The sequence below is a fragment of the Carassius carassius genome, chromosome 4 (assembly GCF_963082965.1).
Source record: "Carassius carassius chromosome 4, fCarCar2.1, whole genome shotgun sequence".
NCBI lineage: Eukaryota > Metazoa > Chordata > Actinopteri > Cypriniformes > Cyprinidae > Carassius > Carassius carassius.
Window position 1 is genome coordinate 10,108,383 of NC_081758.1, and position 18,065 is coordinate 10,126,447.

General features: G+C 35.1%; 1 protein-coding gene across 1 annotated transcript; it reads right to left on the reverse strand.

Moving 5' to 3' along the window:
* Window positions 1-1,564: 1,564 nt before the first annotated feature.
* LOC132133644 (mitochondrial outer membrane protein SLC25A46-like) lies at window positions 1,565-17,553 on the reverse strand. The gene is made up of 8 exons (XM_059546529.1): window positions 17,101-17,553; window positions 7,005-7,047; window positions 6,847-6,904; window positions 6,653-6,730; window positions 5,271-5,371; window positions 4,959-5,015; window positions 4,584-4,641; window positions 1,565-2,760 (listed from the first exon to the last, which is right to left on the reverse strand). The coding sequence occupies exons 1-8, from the start codon at window positions 17,351-17,353 to the stop codon at window positions 2,173-2,175; spliced, it is 1,236 nt and encodes a 411-aa protein (XP_059402512.1). The 5' UTR covers window positions 17,354-17,553; the 3' UTR covers window positions 1,565-2,172.
* Between the last annotated feature and the right edge of the window lie 512 nt (window positions 17,554-18,065).

The window sequence follows — 18,065 nt, forward strand, 5'->3', positions numbered from 1 at the left end:
ACTATACATTTACGAATTATTATTAACTAATATGCTAACGATTTACAAATCAGCCATAAATTATCTTAAAAATAGCATCATGAAATAATCAAACAGATCATTAGTAAAAGGTTTATATACTGAAAAAATTATTAACATTTTTTTTATGTAAGTGTTTGCAAACAAGAATCAAAACAAAATATAAAAAAAATTCTTCAAGAATCAGCTTAAAACACATCTCTTCCATCTATTCTAATTCTATTCTTAAAAAAAAAATCTAACTACCTTTCTAATCTTTTTGTATTCTATTTTCTTTTTATTTATTATGCATTTGTATGTGTGTGTGTGTGTGTGTGTGTGTGTGTGTGTATGTGTAAAGATCTCTAACACTAGCTTGCTCTATTCTTTTTTTATTCTATCTGTTTTCTTTATATTATATTATTTAAAATCCCATGCTAGGTGTACTGTGTTAACCTAACTGAGACTTGTCATAGCACTTATATATCATTGCTCTTTTTGTTGTTTTTGATTACTTCCACTGTCCTCATCTGTAAGTCGCTTTGGATAAAAGCGTCTGCTAAATGAATAAAATGTAAATGTTTAAATAAAAACAATTAGAAAGTTAGTCAGCTTTGTTTAAATGTAGCTAAAATAAACTTATTTGCAACCGCTTCTCTTTAAACAAATATTAAATTAAATGATTTTTTTTTCAGTGTAGTTATTAGTTAATATGTTATTAAGATTTAAGAGTATTTGTTTTTCAGTGCTTCTTGAAATAATGTAAATATTCATATTTATTTGTGAGCTGGTAAATTCTTTTCTTTTTTTTTTTTCCTCAGAAGACTTTTTGATGGTGGGGTTACATTGTAACATCTTAATCAAAATACTGTGACAACATATTTATTTAGTTAGTTAGTCATTAGTTTAACAGTATTTGTTTTTCAGTGCTTCTTGAAATAAAGTAAATATAAATGTATCTATGTGAGCTGGTAAATCCTTCCCCCAAGCCCCGCTATGTGTGTTCAATGAACTGGATCTGTTTCTGGACAATAATGTTGGAAGAAATGCCAACAGCCAAATTACAAATAAACTACTGTTCAACACTTTGGTGTTCGCAAGATTCACAATATTACAATAAAACAGTAATATTGCGAAATATCATTTTATTTTAATGTATATAAAAATTATATTTATTCATACGATGCAAAGCTGAATTTTCCGCAGTTTTTAGTGTCTCACATGAGCCTTCAGAAATCATTCTAATATGCTGATTTGGTCCTCAAGAAACATTTATTATTAATATCAATGTTAAAAAAAACAGCTCAATATTTTTGAGGAAACTGTGTTGAATTTTCTTAGGATTCTTTAATGAATAAACTAAAAAAATTATTTGAAATATAAATCTTTTGTAATATCTTTACCATCACCTTTGACCATTTATATGCACCCTTGCTATTAATCTGAATTTCTTTTAAGTGTATAGGCTACAATATCTAGCCTATTCATTGTTGTTTTTATTTTAATATACGTAACATGCTACAAAAATTCATAATAATACTAATAAATACACAAGGTTCACACAAAACAGATTTTAGACATTTATTTTAATCATGGTGCCCAATAAATGAGAACTTGATTATTTACTCACCGAGGAACCAGATGTACATTAATTCTACTCTTACATTGCATTGTTGTGTATATAATGGCTTCCCATTCAATGAACTGAATTTTTAATCTCTTATATCATCTTAAGCCTGGCATACAGAAACAGTTTCACTGTTTGAAACACTGGCACAAGTTTCACTAAGGTGCAAATAATAATTTAATGACAATTTCTTTAAGAACAGGTCTTAAACCAGTGTTGCCAAAAGAACAATCACATTCACACACCACATTATGAAACCCGGTGACCATTGATGAAATGTAGAAACTATATAGGAATATAATGACAAAGGTTGATGTTTCAGAAATATTACACATGTTTTGGCGCTAGTGGATAATATTTTGCATAAAAGTGTCGTGCAATCAACAAGACAACAAGTGCTTTATGAAACAACGTATGCAAGTACAGGAAGAGGTGAAGAAAACCTCAGTATGTGCAATTATTAATTCATATTAGGACACATGTCCAACTCAACCAAAATAAATGACCAGAGAATTAGGAAGGAATCGTTGTTTTACGAATCATTGTACTTAAGCATTGCGCAGCAGCATTGAGTAGATCATCTTGGTGATCTGCAGAACTGCGGCATGAAGAGAGTATTGCACCACTATGGAGCCGAAGCCCTTGTAGAAGCCCATGGTGCCCTCTTCACGGCGAATAGCATTAATACAGTCCCTCATTCCTTCATATTGCGTGTTAATGGGCAAAACTTCACAACCCAGGTCAGTGTTGTCGATGATAGTGCGTGTTCCCTGGATATGCAGCCTGTGCAACACCGTTTCCAAAGGAAACAGCAGCACATCCGCACACAGGCTGGCAGCAAAGCTGGCCATGAGCTCAGGGAAGTATGCATCCAGCATAGACTGGACCGCGTCCGCTTGGGAGTCAGGGGACGAGTGCTTTGGTGAGCCACTATTCCGACGCCGCAGCAGGTAAAGAACCAGCCGCTGCACGCTGGAACTGATAACATAGTGGAGGAGACCGTGGAGGACCGTGGGGAACAGCAGGTTCCAGAGGGGAAGGAGACGCTTGCTGTGAGGAACTCCCATACCCACTACACGCCCGATACCCTCTTTCACACAATCCAGGATGCCGGGGTTGTCTCGGATTATTTCACTCTGGTGAAGAAACATCAAGAGTAATCACTAAAAGAAGTCGGGCTGGGCCATATAACAACAACAACAAAAATCCACATCATTTTACAGCTTTTTGATCAAATTTCATTATAGTTTTTTGTATATGCTGTATATAAGGGGGATATATTTAATACACGTATCACATTTATGTATATAGCTATTTTTTTCCCCAATCATAGAAACCACCATGACAACAAACAGCCATTGTTGATGCAAAATGTTTATTAAAACTCGTTCGGACTGTTACGACAGTCACTGTGTCAGATTATGCGATCTTGACTCATAAAATCTTGACGTGTTGTGAACAATTTCAGACTATGCGATGTTACCCGAGCATTCGTTGCATGCCGTCATTAAAGGATTAGTTTACTTTCGAATTAAAATTTCCTGATCAATTACTCACCCCCATGTCATCCAAGATGTTTACGTCTTTCTTTCTTCAGTCGAAAATAAATTAAGGCTTTTAATGAAAACATTCCAGGAATATTCTCCTTATAGTTGACTTCAACAGCTACCAAATGGTTGAAGGTCAAAATTACAGTTTCAGTGAAGCTTCAAGGGTTCTACACGGGTCTTGTCTAGCGAAACGATCTGTCATTTTCTAAAAAAACAAAAAAAAAACAAATGTATATGCTTTATAAACAAATGCTGGCCTTGCACTGCTCTGCGATGCAAGTACAAAGGCTCTTCTGTTATCCTATTGGCCAGTGTCACAGATGTGGACATCTGAAACGTCATAAAGTATCACAGAGGTGTAGTGCACACTATGACACACTACACAAGAGGAAACAATTGAATCGTGCGTCCAAATCGCAGAAGCAGCTCATGGCAGAATTGGGCTAAAATCGTGTAGTATGAAAGGGGAAGAACGAAATAAAACACACTGTTTATATGCCCGATTAATACTACACGATTTTAGCAAGAATTTGTCACAATCTGCTTAATGTAGGGTGTCATGGGGACTGTTAATGAAGGCATATGCGATGAATGCTCAGGTAGCATCTTATAGTCTGACATGTTTCTTGTTCACGACAGGACAAGATTTTATTAGTCAAAATCGTATAATCTGAAACAGTAGGCGCGTTTTCCAAAAGTTTGGGGTTAACAGGACATTCTTCATACAAATGTTTTGTAATGTTCACAATACTACAATTCCTACAGCAAATTCCGAAGTCAAAACGAAAGCATAACAGATACTGTTATCAGACTTTCCAACTGCAAGCAAATGCAAACCCTCAGATTTTCCAATAACCATCAAAAATTGCATCAGAAACCTACATATTGGAGAGTTAGCTGGCCAAAACGGGTTTGCTCTTTTACCACAAGATATAATCAAGACTGCGTTTCCTAAAGCATTGAATCTGATCTTAGTGCCTTGTCAAGATGTTGTGTCACAGGAAACTCTTTATTCACTGAAAATATATATACAACTTTGTTATTTTTATACAAAAAAAAAAAATAATAATAATAATATAATCAAAGTCTTGTTTTCAGTAAAATGATCTAAACATCTTTAAAACAAGACACATATACACGAGAATCAAAACTTAATTTTAAAACTTTATTATATTTAATATTTTCATACAGGTTTCCATAGACTATATTTTGAATATACATATAGTGTATTTTGTTGTGCCACATTGGAAGATATTTTCACTTGTTTTTAATCATAAAATTCACTGAGTCCATTATTTTATTCCCCATTTTTATTTTTGTATACAAAGGACAAGAACAACATGAAATAAATTCTTTTGGAAAAAACTAAACAAAAAAAAAGCCAGAAAGAGTGTATAAAAATGCCGTACCTGTACAGTCTCTATGAGACTTGCTGAGTAAAACGGCATTGCAACCACATATGTGAAACTGGAAAAAAACCCAAAATGATTTATTTCACAAGTTCAAAGCACTGCACAAAAAGAGATAAAGAGAAGATCGATAATTTAAATGTCAAGCCTATGGAATTCCCTTTCAGTATTCTTTGTGGGACTTTGATATACAAACAACAACCTGCATATTAAGCTTAGTCAGAAGCTTATTCAGACAGATCCCAGATATGGAAGAGCAAGGTAATATTATGACTCATAAAAGAATTAAGAGATAAACAACTTGCAGCTTATGGCATTTTCCAAACAATAGCAAAAATGCTAGGTAATTTACTGTAATACAATGTCTTAACTTACCCTTTGAGTACTAAGTGTCCCAAGACTTGTTTAGGGTTCCACTTGTGTGATAACTCCCTGTGAATATTCATGACAATAATAGACAATTCACTTCAAAAATGGTAGGAAAACATCATGAGAGCCGATTAAATAAATTCAAATCACGCAAACTGCATGCTGCCATCATTTATTAAAAATGTCAGACCTAATTATAGACGTAATTATTATTCATATGTGTGTTACAAGTCATAGGCAACAAAACACAACCAGTTATTAATCTTTAAAGAAAACCTTTTCAAGGACACTTATTAGCAACTGCTTACATTTCCATACCTTGGTAAAGGTGTGCATTCGCTAATGATGCCCTCCGTTCCCAGTGTAACCCCCTGTACCACAAAAGTGCTGCCCATTCCTTTCCATAAAGCCTTTGGACCCTGTAAGAGAGAGAGAGAGAGAGAGCTGCTTCAATGGAAACGTTTTATTCAATCAGATCACAAGTGGTCAGATGAGAGACATAGCAATTTACATCTGGGTAACATGAGTCTCAATAGCATCTCCAACCACTTGTGAACAGATTGTGAACAGATTCTGAAAAATCTCAAAATAAATATTAAAGTCCAGTGTTTTTTGTTTTGTTTTTGTTTTTTGTTTTGTTACTAAATCGAAAAGTTTGGGACACACATTCAAATAACTACACATTAAATAAATGTTATATTCAAATAGTAGTGAAAACAATAAAATAATCACATAGACAAACCAAGGTAGTACAACCATAAAAAAATAAAATAAATAAATGTCAAGATAATTATACTCAAAATATGTTTAAATCAATATTTAAATGTTTTTTGAAATTGGTTCATGTACTAATATATAAATACTAACGATATGTTCAAATCAATACATACATGTGATTTGAAATTGGTTTGTGTACTAATATATCAATACATATAACAATATTGTATTTTCCAGATGTTAAAAATGTGTTTAAAGTAAAAGAAAATATTATTGTGCCAATAGTAGTAAAAAATCTTTATATTAAACAATATTACTAATTTAATTATGTTAAATCATGCCCTTAGTTTTTCCTTCCTGTGACGGGGAGGCCCAGAGATAAGCTCTATATAATTGTTGAATTAATTGTTAGATACAGTTTATTATGTGAAATGTCAACAATATCCAGATAAAAGGTGAAATTATAAATAAAATGATCAACATTCTTACAACCGTCTACAACATGTTACATTATAAACACAACAAATGAAAAAGTTACAAATTAACAACAGTAGGTCAGTAGGTTACTTATTTGAAAGTCTGTACAATGTAGAAACGCACTATGTTTGACTTTGAATGTGCAGCAATCACATTTAATTAAACAAAATCATAACCTTTTGAAGTTTAATAATTACATCAGGCTGTAAAGCGATCCATGTTTTTAATTTAACAAAATTGAATTTAGGACTTTTTAAGGATCTGCATGAACTCCATGCATGTTGGTAATGCACAAAAAAAGTGAATACAAAAGCAGTGTGGTCCTATGTTTTCAGCCACCTTCAATTCAAAATGCTTTGGACCCCCTCTATTAATATTGTCCACCTGTGATCGGATAGTCACCTTAAACTTAAATAGACCTAGCATCGACCCTTGTGGTACCACATGCCCCGCATTTAAATTGTTCTTTAAAAGCAACAACAAAGCAAAAATCTGTGACGTATTACCTGAGTTTTGGTGACATTGTACATTACACTGATGGCTGTCAGTGGGGACAGGTGGTAACACCTGGCATGGTAATTCACCTGAAACACACAGTTCAATTTAAAAGATATATAATTTTTACAAAATTATGTATCTTTACAAAATTTTACGCTGTAAAATGCAAAAGTACTTAATGTTCTGCCTGGGTTCAGCCTACCTGACACTGACGTCGAAACACAATGCAGGGATGGGCCAGGACATTTTCTGTGAAGAGGCTAATTCAAACCATACAAAAAATGATATTGAGTTTACTAATATTATTTTGCACATCTTAATATAATTGTACTTTCAACAAAACTTTAAAGCCATAATTACCTTGCAAGACCTATCCCAAACCCTGCAAATCTTTTCAGCTGTTCTGAAAGACAAAATCATGCAGAGATGGGCAGTATTTTAATTACATGTACTTAAAATATGTACTTAATAACCTTTGTATATTTTTTTAATTTGTTTTTTACCGGACAAAAAAAATAAATAATAAAATGTAATTTATAATTATATACTTTGAGAGTCAGTATTTTGTATCTGAAATAACTAAAATACTAAGTAAGTCATTTTATTTTCAGATAATGCAATCTTTCTTCACCTGTTATAATAGTGCTGCCAACTACAGCCTAGATACAAGGGAATGCTATTCTTTTGGATCCATAGGCAAAGTCTTAAAGGGTTAGTTCACACATAAATGACAATTCTGTTGTTAATTACTCAGCCTTGTGTCATTACACTCCCGTAAGACCTTCGTTCATCTTAGAAACACAAATGAAGATATTTTTGATGAAATGAGAGCGCTTTCTGTCCCTTTACAGTCAGCCATAAATTCTATTATACATTCAAATTCCAGAATGTTGGAAAAGACATCATTAAAGTGCTCCATGTGATTCCAGTAGTTTAACTAGGGCTGTGACAACCACGTCAACGAACCACCACGGTGGTTTACTGCCACCGGCAGTAGTGCACGTGACATCACGGACTCTATGCATACTTGTTTTGTATACAAGTGTAATAACTCAAACACCATACACAGCGTTTTCTTTAGATTGGCAGGTTTGAGTGCATGAAAATACAGTTTATGCATTCAGCAAATTGATTTTGTGTTAGGGGATGGACCTTGTTGGGAAACAAATACTACATTGCGATCTGGTTCCATCTCCATTCTTGTCACCCACCTGTGTTTGTATAAGTGTCTTCAAGTTCCCATGATCACAAACGCCTGGCTGGTTAGTTTTGGTGAGGCTTAGTGTCTCCAAACTGGCCAAATAAAAGATAAATGTGGCAACAATTCCTGTTTTAAAGAGAGTGCGGGAAGAGGAGGAAACATGTCTAACGTACAACCGGATGCGACACCGCATCGCAAGAGGTTTGTCTAGTGTCTACACAGGACATCTGAACTCTGAGTCAGTACCTCATAAATAGGACAAGGCCGTTTACTGTCAGAGATTTGGCATGTTGTGTAGTGCTGCATACATTGTAGCATCACCAATTGATTAAAATTAATTCTACAGTATTTTGTCGTGTCGCGCCCATAGTCACGCCACGCCACTCGTGTCCTACAGACAGGGTGTATTTAACTTTCTTATTTAGGCTACTTTCTTGTTTAACTGTATTGTTGCCTCTGTGCATCTCTCAGAAATCAGAGCTTGGCAAGAGTAATATCAACTAAAACGCACACGCACATTTGTTTAGTGAAGTTCAAAAAAAGACTTAAGACTGCTTCAAGATTTATGCGTAATGAAAAAGTGCGCCTTGAATTAATTCAGTCATGTTCAGACGATTACTAAACGTTTGTCATGAAAGCTCTCTATTTGTATGATCAATTTATTTTTAGAAATTAATTTTATACTTTAGAACACTGAATAGGACAAATAGTCGAAGCACAAATATTTTTCCATACTCTGTTCTAATTTTTTCCATACTTTTCTAGACCTGAAAATTACTTGAGGGAAATAGCTAGCCTACTTTTTTAAACTGCGCAGGAACCGGTGAGCCAAAGGAAATCTTGTTGATTTACATAAACCTCTAATATTACAATGCAGTAGCAAGTGTGTAAAGTAAATGAGTGAAAATTTTATAAATGAAGTAAGCGCAAATGAAATAGCAGTGTTACACTTCCCTTTTCCCATGCATTTCCTGGAAATTACTTAAATTACTTACATAGGAACCTTTACTGTTTTAATTATAAGATATTTAAATATTTATGGATCACGAAAGGTCACCAAAATGGGACTGGAAACTCGCGCTCGAAACTTTGTTTATACAAGGGTATTAGCTTCGACTGTTAGAAGATATTTGAATAAATGTTATAATCAATAATTTTTTTTTAGTTAAACACCGCATATTTGTTCAGTGATAACTATGAAAAAAAACAAAGTCTCTAAAACCATAACGGTCTTAGCAACTATAATTGTATGAAGTTCCGGTTCAAGCCCCGCCTACTTCCGGTTTTATCAGATAATAATAATTTTGTGATTGTTACAGATACAAATACTGGCTTCGCTGCACACCCCTTATATATATATATATATATATATATATATATATATATATATATATATATATATATATGCATCAACACCGTGGTAGTAAAAATTTGCCTCAGTCACATCCCTAAGTTGTTTAACCTCAGTTTTATGAAGTGACGTGAGTGCTTTGTTGGTGCAAAAAACATATATATTATCAGATATCGCTCACTGCATGTTATTACAGGACAGAAAGAAAAGATTTGCTGCTGTAGCACTTTGTTTACTTGCTGACGATCGATGTTAGCTTGTTAGCTACTTGTTTCTGTGGACAAAATGACATTTTTAAAGGAGCTTTATGAAAGAATTTTCAAGTATTAATCACTTTTTATTGCCAATGATTTGCTGGTTAAAGCTCACTTAATGGCCACATGTTTTGCTATTAACAAGGGTTTCTGAATCCTACATAGAGCCATTTAACAGCTAAATCTCAGCATTTTTAGGAGTCAATCTTTACTGTTGACAGTGAAATAGCTTGTGGCTTCCTCTTCAGTAGGAGTAGGCGGTATGACAATACAGTTTTGCAGTACTGCTTAATTTTTGACACACTGATGAAAAAAAATGAAAAGGGAGATGAAAAAATAAAGCCTGGGCATGCTTCACGGTATTAGAGCAAACACAGTCGGTTATGTCTTAAGTGAACATAAGAAATTAGAATAAATATGGATCAATATATTGGATATAATGTCTAGTGTTAAGGTTAAAGAATATGTTGTTTACAAGTTGTTCAAGGAGGGGAAAGCACTTGTCTTATGTATCTAACTCCAGTATTGCTAAATGTAATGGTATGGTCTCTTGTTGCACTTCATTTGATTGATTGTAAATATAGTTGTTGTTTTTTTGTTTTATTAATTAGTCTTGGAGTGATTACAGCAACCTTAAAAGATGAATGAACCACACCAGTGATGAGAGACGAGTGTATAATGTCAGTTACCATACCAGATACCTATACCAGAAAATAAACAAGCTTTGACCAGGTGAGTGGGGAGTGGATCTATCTGACAAGTAGAAGACTAATAAAAACGTACAAATCGTTGGAAAACTGTAAAACAAAGACAAATGGGAATCATGGGAAGGTAAATACGACAGATCAGATGCCTTTTTCTTAAGTTATTTGTTGATGAATATTTTCAATTTTAGTATTTACGGGTTACTAAATTATCACAAAGATCACTAGAATATAGATGACAAGGAACAGTATAAGGAGGCCGCAGGTTATTATTTACTGTATTAAACATGGACCTTGTATTCCCTTCATCTAACCCAATTATATTAGAGTAATAATCAGATTTAGCAGTTAAAAGAGCATTCATGTAAGAAAGTGTATGATTTGTTTACATATCTTTATGAACATTAAGTCCAGTTTAATGTATAAGAGTTCCAAACAATGCCCCTTAGTTTTAAGATGTCTTAGAAACAAGAAACCAAGTCAACTGGAGTAGAGAAACATTGCTCCTGAAGAAAGTCCAGTCCATCAGAAAGAGCAGATAGATCGATGTTCTTCACTGATTAGATTAGACTGACTAGACATTAAACACATTTTTGATTGATTTCATAGCTCGCTAAACTATTGTATATACTATAATGTTGATTCAGTATTAGTCACATGAAAAATTATATTTGCATATTAATGTTGAATAACTGTGAATTTAGGCTACTGTTTATTTTGTACAATTCTGTAAATCAAGCAGGAGCATCTGGAATCCAATTCATTTAAAAATACTGGTTCATTCATACGAATCGCTTGATCACTTCAATAAACCATTTCAAACATTACTTCATTTGAGTTAGCAATGTTACATTAGAACCATTAGACATTTTTTAGAAAAGTTTTCTTTTTGTTTTATTAAATAAATATTGGATGGCAGAGATGGGCATAAATACATAAAAAAAAGTTTGTTACAAATTACAAATACTTGCTCATCTAATGTACTTAATCAAAATACAAATTACTGATGTGAGAAATTAATTTTATTAAAATACAAGTAATTTGTAATTTGAAAATACAAAAGAACAAACAATAATTACAAGCAATCAATAGAAGTGCAAAAGACAGTGCCATTACATTTAGTAATACTGGAGTTACTGGAGATACACAAGTAAGAGAAGAGAAGTGTTTTCCTCACCTTGAACAACTTGTAAACAACATATTCTTTAACCCTAAAAAATCCTGTCTCCCTGCTACACTAAATCCATTCCAATTTGCCTATCGCCACAATAGTTCAACAGAGGACGCCATCTCTACGGCAGTTCACTTTGCCCTCACCCACCTGGACAGTCAAAATACACATGTGAGAATGCTGTTCATTGATATCAGTTCTGCATTTAACACTGTAATCCCCTCCAAGCTGATCTCCAAGTTCAGCCAACTTGGATTCAGCACACCCATCTGCAAATGGATTCTAGATGTTCTGACTAACAGACTTCAGTGTTCAGTCTGTTAAGTTAGATAACATCTCCATCATCACCCTGAACACCGGTGTTCCACAGGGCTGCGTACTGAGCCCTCTTCTGTACTCCTTATTCACCCGTAACTGCATTCCTGTTTATGGCACCATAATTACCATAATCAAATTTGCAGATGACACCTCGAAGACTAAGGAGATCATTGTGGACTTCAGGCGGACTAGGAGTCATGCACACACACCCATCTACATCAACGGAGCTGTAGTGGAACGTGTGTCGAGTTTCAAGTTCCTTGGCATCCACATCTCTGATGACCTCACCTGGTCCCTAAACACCTCCATCCACCCTGGTCAAAAAGGCACAGCAGCGCCTTTACTTCTTACAGAGCCTTAAGAAAGTTCACCTGAGTCTAGGGTTGTGCCGATAGACGATAGTATCGTGTATCGACGATAGTCAGAGATATCGACATAAGCAGATTTCTCTGTCGATAATCAAGATGATATTAGGCTCATTAGGCTATTTTCCTATTAATGTATTAGATTACACACACACACACACTCACACACACACAGAGCGTAAGCGCAGAAGGATTAGAGCCTGTAATCGGTGAAGTTGTAACGATTTGACTCGGATAACTCATTAAATCTACGATATGAAAGAGATAGAAAATGAGGAGTTGGTGTCCCACACATTTAATGGCTGCCACATGGCAACGCGCTCTTCTCATTCATGAGAGATTAACTCTTTCTCAAGTGGGTATAACAGCAGACCGGAGATCTCCAAAATGGGGCGTGAACTTGGCGTTACAAATAAAGCAAAGACAAAACAATAACAAGGCGGCAGAGTGAATCAGCCTTTAAGAGAAGGACTACGTGAGAACCACTATGGATGATAAATTTCGCTTTGCTGCCTTGTTATTATTTTCATGTGCGTCGGCGCACAGTGCGGAGCGCTGTATGACTGATGCATCAGTTCAATTCAACTTTACTCATATAATATATGAACTTACCTGTTTTGAATACTTTATTATTACCTTTATTTAACCAGAATAAAACTCATTGAGATTAAAAATCTTTTTTCCAAGAGCGTCCTGGCCAAGACAGGCAGCAGCACAATTAACAAGGTTACAGACATAAAAACATATAACATATAACATCAACATATAACAATTTATACAAATAATAAATAATTATAAAGTCATAAGAAATAAGAATTTCACCTATTATTGCAAGCGATAAACAACAGCAAAGATCGTCCGTCATAACTGGGTCAGTCATAACATCTACAGCCAGTTTGTGTAGCTTCCATGTTATTTAAAAGTAATTTAAAATCAGCCAATGAAACTGGCTCCTTAAGATTCAGGACATTTTGCAGCTGATTCCAAGTGCAGGGGGCCGCATACTTGAACGCCCCTTTTCCCAGTTCGGTCCGGACTTGAGGACCCGCAGGATTTTAAAACAACAAAGATACAGATTCAAGCACAAGGCGCAAAGACAAGAAAAAAGCACTTCCCTTTCTCATGAGAAGTTTGGACACGTAAGATTCGAAGGCGTGTCGGCGATTGGGCTGCGTTGAACAGGATCCAAGTTCCGCACTGACAGGGCGGTCCAGGTCATCCGAAACGTCAAGAGAGTAAGTTTCACTTCAATTAAATCCAAGTTCGATGTGTGATGGACTGGTTCCTTATAGAACGTTAGAGATGAACAGAAAACGGCCAGTGTAGATTAGTCCCAGCACAGTGCCTGTAAACCACTTGCCGTGTTCGCCTGCCAGATTAACTGTCTATTTACAAATCAAAGACAGTAACCTAGTTTACTCGAAGCAAGTCCAATATTTCAGAGACAGCACCATCAAGAGACAATAACATTGATGACAATCACACAGACAGAGACAGAAATGTAGACGGTTTGGGACATGCTGCCATCTTTATATTTAGCGTGTTCGTTTATGTCCAATATTGGTGTTAAACTGTTGGACTTTAAATGAAATATATTATTGTTTTTCCACCATTGACTGATTTTACAGAACATTTAGACTGATAACTTCTGTGCCCAGATGTGGCAGATTTGTCACAGGACGTGCGATATGACAGTTGTGTCTGACTATCAGGGCCGCTGCTGGCCAAATGGGTGCCCTAAGCAGGATTGTATTGTTGTGCCCCCCTTCCTCAAATATGATGATGGAAAAAAAATCTACTATGGGGTGAAAATAGAACTTTAATCAAATAAAAAAGTAAATGAATAAATTGTACTATTTACAAATTACAATTGTAGCTCTCGACATTTACCTATGGCTATAACTTTATTATAACTAATTTATTTTATAGTCTCAAGCATTCAGAAATAATGCGAAAGGAAAGCAGTTTTACTATGATAAAACCATGGTTTATTTTTGTAAGGGTTGTGATATGCACTTTTTTTTGTTGAAGAAATTATTTAGGCTGTGTCATCTATAGCAAAAAGGTGGCCAGAAATGAAATCTTAAGTGAATATTTGAATTAAATGTTTGGTCAGTAGCCTAAACAAGGATTTGATTGTCCTGTAAGTGTAACAGCAGCAATTACATGGCTCCCTTTGCAGGCATTTGTAATAACATGTACATAAATAGTTTATTTTTTATTTGCCTACATTATGTATTTTAACAGTGTTATTATTAAACAATTATTAATGCCTCATTGATTTTTATATAATGAATTTTAAGTCATTTTAAAGGCTACTGATAGCTTAGGTCTGTTTTTATAGCGACAACAACAACAACAAAAATATTACAGTATATTAATACTTCTTTGTAAATTATTATTTGAAGTAACAAAACCATGGTTAATTTGCAGTTACCATAGCTACAAGAACGATGATTTGTGGTGTTATTTTAATATATATTAAAAATCTATAAGGTGTGCTTTGTAGCTGACACCTAAATGAACACATTACAATTGTTTTATGACTGCAAGTCTTTCTCCTCAAATGCTATTGAGCTTCAAATTTGTGTTTGAGCCCATATGAAAAAGTAGCATAATTTACATATGATTTACAGTTTATTTTAAGAAATATCAAACATTCAATTCAATTGTGCATTATAGCTGACACCTAGATGAACAATTAGATGTTTTTATGACTGCAAGTAATTCTCCTCAAATGCTACTGACGTTAGAAAAGTGTATACCAATATCGCATGTAACTTTAGAGATGGTCCCTAAATTTGAGACTCTCGAATGTCCAGTCAAGACAACTTTATGCCTGTTCTTTTTTACTTTCTTTAGTTTTCTTTTCTCTGTGCCAGATTGCTGATGTCCTTTACCCTGGCATAATGTCCATCCTTCAATTATGAACATTCAGCCGCAACATGAAGTGCGAGCATAGACAGTAAAAGAAATGGACACAGCAACCCCATTGGATTCAATGGAGACAAGTGAAGTGAATTAGAAGCATGCACTTCCTGGGGGTCGAGTGTACTGCACAGACTTAAACTGAGCTTGATGACGTAGATGTCACGTGAGCAACCTGTAAGTCTTCTAACCGCTGTGCCAAGAGAAATCTGAATCACCCACCGAATCTTGCAGACGTTGTTGAATAATTTTGTCCCGTTGCTTTTATGGACTCTCTATGGGCTTCTCCCTTGACTTCATGCCTCCATGTCCCCACGATAGCCTCATAGACAGTAAAAGATTGCCTGCGAGCTTCTCCTCCTGTCCATATGGTAATTACTCTACTGTGCGACAGAGAGTCGCAGGTTATGACGCAATCGTTAGCCTATTTTTACAAAAACTGCTTCTATGGGACCACAAAGTAAGATACAAGGTAATGGGGCCTTTTATACATTTGACAAGAACATAGAGTCTCTGCATGATAATATCATGTGTATCGTCGATCTCACGGGCTGACGATATGACGATTTGAAAAATGACCATATCGCCCATAAACTACCTGAGTCCCAGGATCCTTGTTGGACTCTACCGCTGTACCATTGAGAACATACTCACAAACTGCATCTCAATGTGGTACAGCAATTGCTCCGCATCTGAGGCACTCCAGCAGGTAGTGAAAACTGCTCAACAGATCACCGGCACCCAGTTAACTACTACTGAGAAAATGTATCACAAGCGCTGCTTGAGCAGGGCAAGGAACATCATCAAGGATGCCTCTCACCCTAACCATGGACTTTTCACCCTCCTTCCATGCGGCAGGCGTCATCATGCCAAACAGTTAATCATTTTATAGTATTTATTTTCTTCAATTGTAGCATAATTAGTATAATTAATTGTATTATATAAACAGGTTTGATTCCCAGGGAACACATCTTAGGTAAAAAATGTTAGCCTGAATGCACTGTAAGTCGCTTTGGATAAAAGCGTCTGCTAAATGCATAAATTTAATTTTGATTTTAATTTAAATTAATTAATAGTTTACCACGTTTTATATTGTTGTTCAACATTGTTTTTTGCTTTACCCGAAATGCAACCACAAGTCTTTGGATGGAAGATGCTCGTTTTATCTATTGTTTCCTACTGATGCGGAGACTCTTGGTTCGTACCAAAAGATAAGCTCATATTACGATTATTCCATGGAAACACCACATTAACCAGCTTTACGTGGGTCATGGTGAAAGTGAAACTTTAATAATGCATAGTGCTTAAAGCCACGTTAAAATGAAAAGTTTTCGGCCACATGAAGCTGTAAGAAAGCAGAAAGATTGAGGATTTTCTAGAAGCAAGGATAAAATAACATTTTGTCACCACACTAACAATGTGGTACTTTATTAAATTAAATTTATGCATTTAGCATTTTTTACCTAACATGTATTCCCTGGGAATCGAACCCACAACCTTGCGCTGCTAACAAAATGCTCTACCATTTGAGCCACATTTAATTTTATTAACTAAAATAAATTAAATCTTACCATATCCAAAAAAATGCTCACTTTAGTCTGCTGTTATTTAATAGATTAAATGCACTAGAATTTTATTGAATACTACGTGGAGACGTATTTTTTAAATTAAAATATTCACATTAATCAAGGATTGATTGACTTTTAATGTACAGATATACATGCTTTATACATGCATTATTAATGCTTCATTTCAGTTTTAGTTTGGCTCTAGTTTTGTATTTATTCCTTATTGAAAAGGTTCATGTAACGTGCATTAAAATTCATCCACAGAGTAAATCCTTTTCACTGATTAAATACCAAAAATAAAATACCAAAGTAATACCAAAATTTATATATAAAGTCTTTCATAAAACTTTGTTGTAGCTGTTCCAGATAAAGCCGAGAACTAGCTGGAGATGGGCGGAGGAGCGACAGTGACAACACACTCATTTACCACATATTTACTAAAAGCATGACTCTAGAGGCGGGTCTTGTCTAATATAAAGCTCATGACACAAATAATCGTCGTGAGATACTATTGCTTGTGGTTATTAGAATACTATCCCTTTCCGTAAAAACATCTCATTTCAAGAATAGTGTTCATAAACTGCACTCAGTGTTACCGGATGGTGGAGCCGCTGATTGGGCTTCGTCTGCAGCTTCAGGTGGGGCAGGCGCCTTCTCAAATTGGGGTGTGTGATCGCCAAAATGCAGGTTTCTGCTGCCAGGTATATCTGGAGGCGTGGTGACCCAGTGCTGGATGTCAGGGCCGGATGAATTATTGAATGACCTGGCCGAATAGCCCCCGCTGAATGACGGATCTTCTCTGCCCTTGTAACCCAAACCCTCAAAGTTGTCAGGCCGACGAGAAGTCATGCTGGGAATCGCTAGGAAATTGACAAGATATCTCAGTCCAACTTCCTACGATTTATAACCTATGTGATGTTATATGAGTTCATTAAAAATGATAGCAATCGTAAAATGAGAAAATGTATTTCTTGTTGACCGAGGCAGGCTGCTAGCAAGGATAGTGCTTTAGCAAAACAACCCAGCAGCACAAGCTTGAATGGACTTTTGTCGGTTGACAGTTTACTTCCGGTTTGAATGTGGCCTTATGGGATATGTAGTTTCTTGCATTTACAAACCAATCAGATAATAAAAGAACAATTTATTTTAGGGCCTGTATTGTGTAATGTCAGACAAAGAATCAGTGAAGAAATGAAAAACGTCCACCGTAACTGTTACTTATTTTTAACCAAAGGCTGATGTGAAAGATGAATTTAGTCATTTAGTCATTTATTTAGTTTGCTAAATGACTAAATCTAAACATGAGACAGAAACAGTGTATCATTCAGTATAACAATAAACAATGACTAGGATAAAGATATAGTATAGAAGTATATACACACACTATTTACGCTGTATTAACGCTTATATATGTATGTGTGTGTGTGTGTATATATATATATATATATATATATATATATATATAAACCCGATTTCCAAACAAGTTGGGACACTGTACAAATTGTGAGTAAAAAAGGAATGGAATGATTTACAAATCTCATAATGTCATGACAAATATTAG